At 39.2% G+C, this 13,372-nt stretch overlaps 1 protein-coding gene across 8 annotated transcripts in view; it reads left to right on the forward strand.

Moving 5' to 3' along the window:
* Positions 1-13,372, forward strand: part of CD84 (CD84 molecule) — a 104,287-nt gene that overhangs the window by 47,186 nt on the left and 43,729 nt on the right. For 3 of the 8 annotated variants that reach the window (XM_061401447.1, XM_061401428.1, XM_061401438.1), the window contains exon 1: positions 10,598-10,936. In XM_061401447.1, the coding sequence (XP_061257431.1) occupies positions 10,855-10,936 (82 nt within the window). In that variant the 5' untranslated portion in view covers positions 10,598-10,854. Of the gene's footprint in view, positions 1-1,653; positions 1,690-10,577; positions 10,937-13,372 lie in introns of those variants that run through there. The other 5 variants (XM_061401407.1, XM_061401456.1, XM_061401411.1 and 2 more) reach the window with 5 other exon arrangements.

The following is a 13,372-nucleotide window of genomic DNA, read 5'->3' on the forward strand; positions in this document are numbered from 1 at the left end:
TGGAGAGAGATGTACTCTACATCTACCTACTGCTCTGCCATCTTGAGAACTAACATCTTAACAATATTGAATATTCCAACACATCAATAGGCATTCCTTCCCATTTACTTCTAGTCTCCAGTGCCTTTGTCAGATTTATCCTTACACTTTCATCAGATTTATCTGTAAATATTTCATGTTTTTGGTCCCCTCTTTACTTCAGTTTGAAGAGTTTTTATTATTTTGACATTCACTGACCCTTTCTTCGACAGTGTCTATTCTGATATTTATTAAGTCCATCAAATTAACTTCTGTTTCACATATTGTATTTTTTACATTTTAGAATTCCCAGTTAGTTCTTCATTTGAATTTTCATTTCTCTCTAGAATGAGCCCATCTTTTCACATTTTCAACAACTTGTCCTATAAATTCTTAAAAATATTTACAATTGTTGTTTTAGTCTTTATCTATTTCCAAAAACTGCTCATCTGTAGTTTGTTTCTATTAACTGAGCTTTCTCTTAATTATGTATCATGTTTTCTTGCTTCTTAACAATTCTTATAACTTTGATTGCATTCTAATAGTTGTATAAAAATGGTATATTTTTAAGTATAATACTTTTTGTTTTGTTTCACTTTGTTTTCATGGAAATGCAATCCCTTCTCTCTGCCTGGCATTTTGAGTGAGACTCTGATTATTAATATTTTCCTTAGAATTAAATTGAACTGGGATAGTGTCGTTGCTTTAGTTAGATTGAGTTTGCTTAAAATCAGCCTAATCCCCAACATCCTTCCCCATCCCTGCCTCTTAGATCGTATCAATATTTGAAGTGGAAAGGGGTTGGGCTGTAGTTTTATTATTTTTGGTTCACTTTATATTAAAATTCCAGCTATATATGTCATACAATCTGCCTTTGTTCTCCAGATCCTGTCAATGCCACTTTCCCAGAAAAATTCTGCAGGGCATGGGAATTTTTGGACCAAAAAAAAAAAAGTTTTAGCATTGGAGACTTTTCCAGCTTCCAGCCTAGGCTGCCAACCCACAGGGCCACCTGATTTTATCTAATTTGTCCTTCTTCTCAAAGTTTCTGTCTATAGCAGTCTTTCTCTTCTATTGGTCTGTACCCCAGACCAGCTTCCTGTCCCAGATCTCAAGCTATTTGGCACTCTGCTCAACTGCAAATGGCACAACAAGAGATTTCTCAAAAGCTAGAATCTTTTTTCCCAAAGGAATCAGTCTTTTTTATTTTACTTCAGTGTTTTAGGGCATAATAAAAAGTAAGGTTTATGGCACCCCACTCCAGTACTCTTGCCTGGAAAATCCCATGGACAGAGGAGCCTGGTAGGCTGCAGTCCATGGGGTCGCTAAGAGTTGGACACGACTGAGTGACTTCACTTTGACTTTTCACTTTCATGCATTGGAGAAGGAAATGGCAACCCACTCCAGTGTTCTTGCCTTGAGAATCCCAGGGATGGGGAAGCCTGGTGGGAGGCCGTCTATGGGGTCACACAGAGTCAGACACGACTGAAGCGACTTAGCAGCAGCAGCAGCAGCAGCAAACATGCTGAAATTAGTTTCAAGGCAGTAGAAATTGTCACATGGTAGAAAGAGTAATCAAATAATTGTCACTGTTCCATTATCTAGTGAATTATCCTTCCCTTTTCTTTGTTCCAGGTAATCAAGAGGAGGTACTGGAAGAAAAAGCAATACGTAAGTATATGACTGCCTTTTGAAGAAAAAGCAATAATAATAATAATACTGGGGTTGATAGTTGAGTTGCCATACAGTGTAGTGACTAATACATCCTTGACATAATCCTTTTCCTATTTGGAACCAGTCTGTTGTTCCATGTTCAGTTCTAACTGTTGCTTCCTGACCTGCATATAGATTCATAGGCAAAACACTCTCTGACATACATCACAGCAGGATCCTCTATGACCCACCTCCCAGAATATTGGAAACAAAAGCAAAAATAAACAAATGGGACCTAATTAACCTTAAAAGCTTCTGCACAACAAAGGAAACTATTAGCAAGGTGAAAAGACAGACTTCAGAATGGGAGAATATAATAGCAAATGAAGCAACTGACAAACAACTAATCTCAAAAATATACAAGCAACTCCTACAGCTCAACTCCAGAAAAATAAATGACCCAATCAAAAAATGGGCCAAAGAACTAAATAGACATTTCTCCAAAGAAGACATATAGATGGCTAACAAACACATGAAAAGATGCTCAACATCACTCTTTATCAGAGAAATGCAAATCAAAACAACTATGAGTACCATTTCACACCAGTCAGAATGGCTGCGATCCAAAAGTCTACAAATAATAAATGCTGGAGAGGGTGTGGAGAAAAGGGAACCCTCTTACACTGTTGGTGGGAATGCAAACTAGTACAGCCACTATGGAGAACAGTGTGGAGATTCCTTAAAAAACTGGAAATAGAACTGCCTTATGATCCAGCAATCCCACTGCTGGGCATACACACTGAGGAAACCAGAAGGGAAAGAGACACGTGTACCCCAATGTTCATCGCAGCACTGTTTATAATAGCCAGGACATGGAAGCAACCTAGATGTCCATCAGCAGATGAATGGATAAGAAAGCTGTGGTACATATACACAATGGAGTATTACTCTGCCATTAAAAAGAATACATTTGAATCAGTTCTAATGAGATGGATGAAACTGGAGCCTATTATACAGAGTGAAGTAAGCCAGAAGGAAAAACATAAATACAGTATACTAACGCATATATATGGAATTTAGAAAGATGGTAACAATAACCCAGTGTACGAGACAGCAAAAGAGACACTGATGTATAGAACAGTCTTATGGACTCTGTGGGAGAGGGAGAGGGTGGGAAGATTTGGGAGAGTGATATTGAAACATGTAGAATATCATGTAAGAAACGAGTTGCCTGTCCAGGTTCGATGCGCGATACTGGATGCTTGGGGCTGGTGCACTGGGACGACCCAGAGGGATGGTGTGGGGAGGGAGGAGGGAGGAGGGTTCAGGATGGGGAACACATGTATGCCTGTGGCGGATTCATTTTGATATTTAGCAAAACTAATACAATTATGTAAAGTTTAAAAATAAAATAAAATTAAAAAAAAAAAAAGACTGGTGACAACTAAAAAAAAAAAAAAAGAAGCAGGTCAGGTGGTCTGGTATTCCCATCTCTTGAAGAATTTTCCCCAGTTTATTGTGATCCACATAGTCAAAGGCTTTGGCATAGTCAGTAAAGCAGACATAGATGTTTTTCTGGAACTCTCTTGCTTTTTTGATGATCCAGCGGATGTTGGCAATTTGATCTCTGGTTCCTCGGCCTTTCCTAAAACCACCTTGAATATCTGGAATTTCATGGTTCACGTACTGCTGAAGCCTGGCTTGGAGAATTTTGAGCATCACTTTACTAGCGTGTGCGGTAGTTTGAGCATTCTTTGGCATTGCCTTTCTTTGGGATTGGAATGAAAAGTGACCTTTTCCAGTCCTGTGGCCACTGCTGAGTTTTCCAAATTTGCTGGCATATTGAGTGCAGCACTTTCACAGCATCAGCTTTCAGGATTTGAAATAGTTCAACTGGAATTCCATCACTTCCACTAGCTTTGTTCGTAGTGATGCTTTCTCAGGCCCACTTGACTTCACATTCCAGGATGTCTGGCTCTAGGTGAGTGATCATACCATCGTGATTATCTGGGTTGTGAAGATCTTTTTTGTACAGTCACCATGCTTATTTAACTTATATGCAGAGTACATCATGAGAAACGTTAGTCTGGAAGAAGCACAAGCTGGAATCAAGATTGCCAGAAGAAATATTAATAACCTCAGATATGCAGATGACACCACCCTTATGGCAGAAAGTGAAGAGGAACTAAAAAGCCTCTTGATGAAAGGAAAAGAGGAGCATGAAAAAGTTGGCTTAAAGCTCAACATTCAGAAAATGAAGATCATGGCATCCGGTCCCATCACTTCATGGGAAATAGATGGGGAAACAGTGGAAACAGTGTCAGACTTTATTTTTCTGGGCTCCCAAATCACCGCAGATGGTGACTGCAGCCATGAAATTAAAAGACGCTTACTCCTTGGAAGGAAAGTTATGACCAACCTAGATAGCATATTGAAAAGCAGAGACATTACTTTGTCAACAAAGGTTCGTCTAGTCAAGGCTATGGTTTTTCCAGTGGTCATGTATGGATGTGAGAGTTGGACTGTGAAGAAAGCTGAGTGCCCAAGGATTGACGCTTTTGAACTGTGGTGTTGGAGAAGACTCTTGAGAGTCCCTTGGACTGCAAGGAGATCCAACCAGTCCATTCTAAAGGAGATCAGTCCTGGAATTTCTATGGAAGGAATGATGCTAAAGCTGAAACTCCAGTACTTTGGCCACCTCATGCAAAGAGTTGACTCATTGGAAAAGACTCTGATGCTGGGAGGTATTGGGGGCAGGAGGAGAAGGGGACGACAGAGGATGAGCTGGCTGGATGGCATCACTGACTCGATGGACGTGAGTTTGAGTGAACTCTGGGAGTTGGTGATGGACAGGGAGGCCTGGCATGCTGCAATTCATGGGGTCACAAAGAGTTGGACACGACTGAGTGACTGAACTGAACTGAACTGAACTGAAAATTCTTTGTCTGTATTTTAACAAGAAGATAAAAATATGCTCTTAAGATGAATATTGTTATAGAATTTAAGAAGCCTGAAAGAAGAAAAAGTGCACTGTGAGCTGAAATCAGAAAAGGCAGGTCTCTTACTGATCCTTCACTCTTGGAATCTCATTAACTATCAGATGAAACTTGATGACTGCCAGCCATTCAACATTTTCCCCATTCTAGGCTGTTTAATTGCCCAAAACCACCACATACAGATTAGTCTGAAATGTACTTATTGTTCCTGCTGGAGGTGTTTTAAAAATCAACAAAAGCTAGTATCTTCTTTTTTCAATTTATTTATTTTTAATTGAGGAATAATTGCTTTACAGTATTATGTTGGTTTCTGCCAAACATCAATATGAATCAGCCATAGGTATAATATGTCCCTTCCTTCTTGAAATTCCCACCCACCTCCCTCCCATCCCACCCCTCTAAATTGTTACAGAGCCTTGGTTTGAGTTCCCTGAGTCATGTAGCAAATTCCCATTAGCTACCTATTTTATATATGGTAATGTCTGTTTCCATGTTATTCTATCCATATCTCCCATCCTCTCCTTACTTCTCACCACAACCTCCGTGTTCATAAGTCTGTTCTCTGTGTCTGTGTATCCACTGCTGTCCTGCAAATAATTTCATCAGTATCATCTTTCTAGATTCCATATATATGGAATATATATATATATATTTATTTTATATATATATATATTTATATTTATATTATATATATATATATTTTTTCAAAGTACGAATCTCTGCCTCACACCAGAGCTTGATCACAAATCCATTTAAATTCTTAATATGGAAAAGTCTGGAGATTCTCAAGGAAGCACTTTGCTGTTCTCTTTGCCTTCTGCATTACTGACCACAGAAGCCTTCCAAGACAACGCCCTGATCATCACCAGCAACTGAACTTTCCAGCTCTAAGCTTTTCGTACTGAGCAATTAAAGTAAAACCTGTCGAAGGGAACTTGCCTGTGCTCAGGTTTTGATGGTTTTTTGACTGCAATGCCTGCAGGATCTTATTCCCGGACCAGGGATCAAACCCCCACCCGCCTGCTTTGGAAGGAGCGATCTTAACCACTGGACTTCCTGGGAAGACTGCCTGGGACTCTGCTTCTTAAAATCCATACAGGAAGAATGAATATAGGCATATGTATAACTGACTCACTTTGCTGTACAGCTGAAACTGATAAAACACTGAACATCAAACTCTGCTCCAATATGAAATAAAAATTAAGCTAAAAAATGCAAAAAAAAAAAAATATATATATATATATGAAAGAAATGCCAACCCACTCCAGTATTCTTGCCTGGAGAATTCCGTGGACAGAGGAGTCTGGCAGGTTATAGTCCATGGAGTCACAGAGTTGAACATGACTGAGTGACTATCACTACATTTTATATATATATACATACACACATTAGTATACAATATTTGTTTTTCTCTTTCTGACTTACTTCACTCTGTATATAGGCTCTAGGTTCATCCACCTCATTAGAACTGACTGAACTGTTTCTTTTTTATGACTGAGAATTATTCATTGTATATATGTACCACAGCTTCTGTATCCATTCGTCTGTTGATGGACATCTAGGTTGCTTCCATGTCCTAGCTCTTATCAATGGTGCTGCAATGAACACTGGTGTACATGTGTCTTTTTGGTTCAGTTTTGGTTTCCTCAGGGTTTATGCTGCAATGAACACTGGTGTACATGTGTCTTTTTGGTTCAGTTTGGTTTCCTCAGGATTTATGCCTAGCAGTGAGATTGTTGGGTCATATGGTGGTTTGTTTTTAGGTTTTAAAAGAATCTCCATACTATCTTCCATAGTGGCTGTATCAATTTACATTCCTACTAACAGTGCAAGAAGATTTCCTTTTCTCCACACCCTCTCCAGCTTTTATTGTTTGTAGTTTTTTTTTGATGATGGCCATTCTGACTGGTGTGAGGTGGTATCTCATTATAGTTTTGGTTTGCATTTCTCTAATTAAGACACTAAAGAAAGAAATTGAAGACAACATGAACAGATGGAGAGATATTCCATATTCCTTGGTTGGAAGACTCAATATTGTGAAAATGACTATATCATCAAATGCAATCCACAGATTCAATGCAATCCCTATCAAATTACCAGTGACATTTTCCACAGAACTAGAATTTAAAATTTCACAATTGATATGGAACCACAAAAGACCCCAAACATCCAAAGCAGTCTTGAGAAAGAAGAATGGAGCTGGAGGAATCAACCTTCCTGACTTCAGGCTCGACTACAAAGCTGCAGTCATCAAGAAAGTATGGTACTGGCACAAAAACAGAAGTATAGACCAATGGAACAAGATAAACAGTCCAGAGATAAACCCATACACCTATGGGCACCTTATTTTTGACAAAGGGGGCAAGAATATACAACAGGACAAAGACAGTCACTTCAATAAGTGGTGCTGGAAAAACTGAACAGCTTCGTGTAAGAGTGAAATTAGAACATTTCCTAACACCACAAAGATAAACTCAGAATGGATTATATATCTAAATGTAAGGCCAGAAACAATAAAACTCTTAGAGGAAAACCTAGGGAGAACACTCAATGACATAAATCACAGCAAGATCCTCTATGACCCACCTTCTAGACTGATGGAAATAAAAACAAAAATAAACAAGTGGGGCCTAATTAAACTTAAAAGCTTTTGTACAGCAAAGGAAACTATAAACAATGTGAAAAGACAACCTTCAGAATGGGAGAAAATAATGGCAAATGAAACAACTGACAAAGGGTTAATTTTCAAAATATAAAAGCACCAGCTCATACAAGTCAATACCAGAAAAACAAACAACCCAATCAAAAGTGGGGAAAAGGCCTAAACAGACTTTTCTGCAAAGAAGACATACAGATAGCTAATAAACACATGAAAAGATCCTCAACAAAAGCTGCTGCTGCTAAGTCGCTTCAGGCAAGAACACTGGAGTGGGTTGCCATTTCCTTCTCCAATGCATGAAAGTGAAAAGTGAAAGCGAAGTCGCTCAGTCGAGACCGACTCTTAGCGACCCCATGGACTGCAGCCTACTAGGGTCCTCTGTCCATGGGATTTTCCAGGTAAGAGTACTGGAGTGGGTTGCCATTGCCTTCTCTGCAACAAAAGCTAGTTCCTTCTTAATTAAAAAAAAGAAAAATACACTGCTTGTTTGACAGCTTAAGGCTGAAATACAGAGAAAAGACATTTGTCCAAGCATAAGAGGAGATAAGTCCTTGAATAAAACACCAGCACGGGCTTACCTGGTGGCAGTAAAGAATCCGCCTGCAATGCAGGAGCTGCAGGAGACGCGAGTTGGATCCCTGGGTTGGGAAGATCCCTTGGAGGAGGGCATGACAACCCATTCCAGTATTCTTGCCTGGAGAATCCCATGGACAAAGGTGCCTGTCAGGCTACAGTCCATAGGGTCACAAAGAGTCAAACATGAGTGAAGCTTCTTAGCATGCACATGCAAGATACCAATACAGAAGTTCTAAAGACATACATATGAGACCAAGCAAGAGTTTTAAATGCAAGAGAAGAAGGAACATTCCTTCAGGGAATAAAGAAGGAATAAAGAAGATACAAAGTTAGGTTTTTAGCAGCTCTTGGCAACTTCATAGTCTTTCTCCCTTCTCTGTACAACTAACACAAGATAGATGTGTGGTTGTGCAAATGTACTAATTACATATTTCAGGGAGATATGCTTGTTAAAACTGTGAAAGTAATATGGGTTAATTTTGTGAAAGGACATAATTTGGAAAATTTTATATTAATCAGTCTTTGGTCCGAGCTTCCCAATTCACTATATCTCAAAAAGGCACTCAACTGTTCAACACTGAATAAGTATATATGGGAAATGATGAGAAGGATTGCTCAGTGAATGACTCCAAATGCTCAGAATCCCTAGAAATGAGCTAGCTGGTTGAGGAGTCCTGTTAGTGGAAAAGGCTACATACAATCTTACTTCTCCAGGTCTCAGGGCCTATTTCCTCAGTTTCCCCAGCACTCCACTGGCTTCCCAGGTGGTGCTAATGGTAAAGAATCTGTCTGCCAATGCAGAGGACACAAAAGGGACTCGGGTTCAATTTCTGTGTCGGAAAGATCCCCTGGAGAAGGAAATGACAACCCACTCCAATATCCTTGCCTGGAAAATTCCATGGGCAGAGGAGACTTATGGGCTCAGTCCATGGGGCCGCAAAGAGTTGGACAAAACTGAGCAACTGGACCACCACCACCACCCACCTCTCCCCAGAATAGCTGGGTCCAAGTTCAAACTGCTTGGTATCTGGTCCTAAATTTTACTCCCATTACCACTCTCCCTCACCTCCAACCCAGACAAGGCCCTTGTTATACTTCTAACAGGGACTGGGGAGGCTTCATAAAAGAATGGTCCTGAGTCATGTCTAGTTCAATCATAATTATACAAATTATATTATATATTATATACACTGTATATATGCATATCAGATCAGATGAGATCACTCAGTCGTGTCCAACTCTTTGCGACCCCATGAATCGCAGCACGCCAGGCCTCCCTGTCCATCATCAACTACCGGAGTTCACTGAGACTCACGTCCATCAAGTCAGTGATGCCATCCAGCCATCTCATCCTCTGTCGTCCCCTTCTCCTCCTGCCCCCAATCCTTCCCAGCATCAGAGTCTTTTCCAATGAGTCAACTCTTTGCATAAAGTGGCCAAAGTACTGGAGTTTCAGCTTTAGCATCATTCCTTCCAAAGAAACCCCAGGGCTGATCTCCTTCAGAATGGACTGGTTGGATCTCCTTGCAGTCCAAGGGACTCTCAAGAGTCTTCTCCAACACCACAGTTCAAAAGCATCAATCCTTCGGTGCTCAGCCTTCTTCACAGTCCAACTCTCACATCCATACATGACCACCGGAAAAACCATAGCCTTGACTAGACGAACCTTTGTTGACAAAGTAATGTCTCTGCTTTTCAATATGCTACCTAGGTTGGTCATAACTTTCCTTCCAAGGAGTAAGCGTCTTTTAATTTCATGGCTGCAGTTACCATCTGCAGTGATTTTGGAGCCCAGAAAAATAAAGTCTGACATTGTTTCCACTGTTTCCCCATCTATTTCCCATGAAGTGATGGGACCAGATGCCATGATCTTCATTTTCTGAATGTTGAGCTTTAAGCCAACTTTTTACTCTCCTCTTTCACCTTCATCAAGAGGCTTTTTATTTCCTCTTCACTTTCTGCCATAAGGGTGGTGTCATCTGCATATCTGAGGTAATTGATATTTCTCCCAGCAACCTTGATTCCAGCTTGTGTTTCTTCCAGTCCAGCGTTTCTCATGATGTACTCTGCATATAAGTTAAATAAACAGGGTGACAATATACAGCCTTGATGTACTTACTCCTTTTCCTATTTGGAACCAGTCTATACAGTAATATAATACACTACAATTTATAACAATTTTATAATTATATATAGCCATATTATATCTGATAAGATACATTATCAGATAATATCTGATATCTGATAATATCTATATTTTATATATAGCTGTATATGTTATTAAACTTATATATATATAACTATATATTATCAGATAATACCTGTATATCTGATATATACATTATATTATTATTACATATATGATTATAATGATCATATAGTACAAATAATTATACAGTTATATACAATTGTATAATAGAATTCTACATGATTCTTATTGCATATGCTAATATTAATAATTTTGCAATATTAGTTGCTATCACTTATAAAGCTCTTACAGTGTTAACACATTCTTCCCATTGCCTGATCCCTATCACCTTTCTCCTAATTATGCTAACTTGCTCTTCAGATCTGGCTCAGCTTGGTCATCAGTTCCTTCAGGAAGCCTCCCTGACACTGTCCTAGCCTGGGTTAGATGTCTCTGCTGCCCTCCTAGTTCCCCTTATTTTCTCTTTTGAAATACATGTCACACTACACTGCCTGCTGATGTTGATTTCCATAACAAGAATATGAGCTCCATGAAAGGAGAGAGATCAAATCGCTTTGTGGCTCTTTATACTGCCTGTGCCAACATAGTGTCTGGCACATAGTAGGCATTCAATAAATATTTAGTGCTAAGCACTTTATACAACAGAAAAAAGAACTAGTCAGTCCATCATGAGTTAACTCAACTTCCTTTCCTTTGTGGCTATAAAAAGGCAACAGAAGTGAAACTGATTCTCCACTGAAAGAATGCCATGCTGTGTGCAGAAGTTTATAGTGAAAAAGATGGCTCATCACCACCTATGGATCTTGCTCTTTTGCCTACAAACCTGTGAGTTCTGACCCTTGCTGATATCGTCCTAATTTTCTATTAAGTTTTGGAAATTGCCCTTAAGGAGGCTATTGAAATGTCCTTTTGGCCTGCTTTAATAGAAACACCCTGGGTCTCCAAAGGGATCCTCCTGACTGGGAAGAGACTTAAGATCCAAACCTATCTGGTTTTCAGCTTTATAGTTTATATATCTGAATTTTATCTGTACTCAGCCTCTAAACATCTGAGAAAAACTCTTCTGCTCAGAAGCATCAGCTCATGGTAGACCTGCCCAGAAAACCAACAAAGGAATAGATAGTCCAAAACTTTGAAAAACTTAGAAGCAATTTTTTGGGGCTTTAGAATGTGTTATATAAATTTTAACAGAGATATGACTTAATTATTTCTTGCTCCAGCAGATTAGAGTGACGCATGACTATAATTATCATTATAAAAACTTCATCTCTTTAAGTTCCCTTTATTTTCAAAGCACATTCAAAGCTATTACTCTGCTTCTGTCCTCCAAAAACTCTAAAATTAATGGAGAAGAGAGTATTATCCATGTTTTATAAACAAATTAGTTCTCAAAAAAGAAATGGAGAAGTTGAACTAAAAATCCTGTTTTTGTTACGTAAGGCTTAACGTAAAGTATAATGGTCACATGAATATTGCTTGTTGTTAGTACAAAGGACACTATGTAACATTAACATAGCTTTGGGAGTGTTTTGTCATTGTATATATTATCTCACTGAATCTGAACAATTGCCTTGTTTATGTAAAAAGTATCATTTCTAAAAATACTTATAGTGTCTCTTATCAGCTTTGGAAATGCACTAGCAAATTCCTGGCATGAGTTAGAACACAGAGAATCTAGTGGGTTAGGATTTCTAGAAAAGGTACAATTGGTGCACTGTGGTATCTCTGATTCCCCTGACCGCTTAGAGCTATGGCTCCTTCATGTGAGCTTCCTTGAGATTGTATCCACTGGGCAGGTCAAATTTTTAGAGCCTGTGCTAGTCACCCTAACAGACAAGTAGGAAATGCAAGTAGATGGGGGAAAATATTGGATAGAACCTAAGTGGAAATCTAGGGATGTCCCCAGTCTTTCAAAGAAGGGCTGGACAGGGAAGCATTTGATACCACTTAACTAGCAAAGCATTCACGATTTTTATGTACATACTCTTATGTGATACATACTAAGATCATTGAAATAAGCAAGATAGATGTTCTTAATTTCATTATGCAAAAAAAAAAAAAAAAAGTAGAATCTAAGACTTGAGTTAAACAATTCACCTAAAATTTCACAGCCTGAAATTGGTAGAGCTGAAAATGAACATTTGTTGTGTTAATCCCAGGGCTATAGGTCTTTCTGCTCCACATTTTTCTGACCTTTCACTCACAGTTTTCAAGTCCCTGATGCTCTTCAAAGGGCTACTGTACACTACATGAGAGGCAGCTCTAAGATACACTTGCCTCATCTACTAAAATGGAAATCAAAGTTATTGAATCAGCTAGCAATGAATCATTCATCCATTAGCTTTAGAACTTTGGGAAAGTTATATAAAATCCACCTGTTGTCAGAAAGGGGAATATTTCCCTCTTCTGCCTCTTGAGTTCTGTGGCTGGACTAATAATAAAACTGACATAACAACAAAATTTTGTAAAGCAATTATCCTTCAATTAAAAATAAATTAAAAAAAATGATATGGGATAGACTGCAGGAGAAAATAAACATTTTTTTCAACTTTTTATTTTATATTGGCGTATAGGTGATTAGGGGCTTCCCTGGAGGCTCGGTGGTAAAAGAGTCAGCCTGACAATGCAGGCGTCACCAGAGACACTGTTTCGATCCCTGAATGGGAAGATCCCCTGGAGTAGGAAATGACAACCCTTTCTTGCCTGGAAAATTCTGTGGACAGAGGAGCCTGGCAGGCTGCAGTCCAGGGGGTTGCAAAGAGTCAGACATGACTGAGCATGTGTGCACGCATGCACACACGCACACACACACACACAGAGCCAATTAACAATGTTGTGATAGTTTCAGTTGAACAGCAAAGGGACCCAGCCACATGTATACATGTATCCATTCTTCCCCAAACCCCCTTCCCATCCAGGCTGCCCCATAACATCCCTGGGCTATACAGTAGGTCTTCGTTGGCTATCCATTTTAAATACAGCAGTGTGTACATGTCCATCCAAAACTCCCTAACTATCCTGTCCCCTCCATCCTTCTCTCCTGGCAGCCATAAGTTCATTCTCTAAGTTTGTGAGACTGAGTAACAAATTTTAATTTTTGCACACAGAGGTCTCATAGAAATGGAAACTAAGAAGTGGCCAAAACAAACAGCTTTTACTTTTTAGACAAAGAAACAATAAATTTGTGAAGAATCAACAGGACAAAGAAACTCAGGCTTTTGGTGATCAGTTAGTGAAGAGTGTAAACAGACTTGGGGCTTG

This window comes from Bos javanicus, chromosome 3, assembly GCF_032452875.1.
Source record: "Bos javanicus breed banteng chromosome 3, ARS-OSU_banteng_1.0, whole genome shotgun sequence".
Lineage (NCBI taxonomy): Eukaryota > Metazoa > Chordata > Mammalia > Artiodactyla > Bovidae > Bos > Bos javanicus.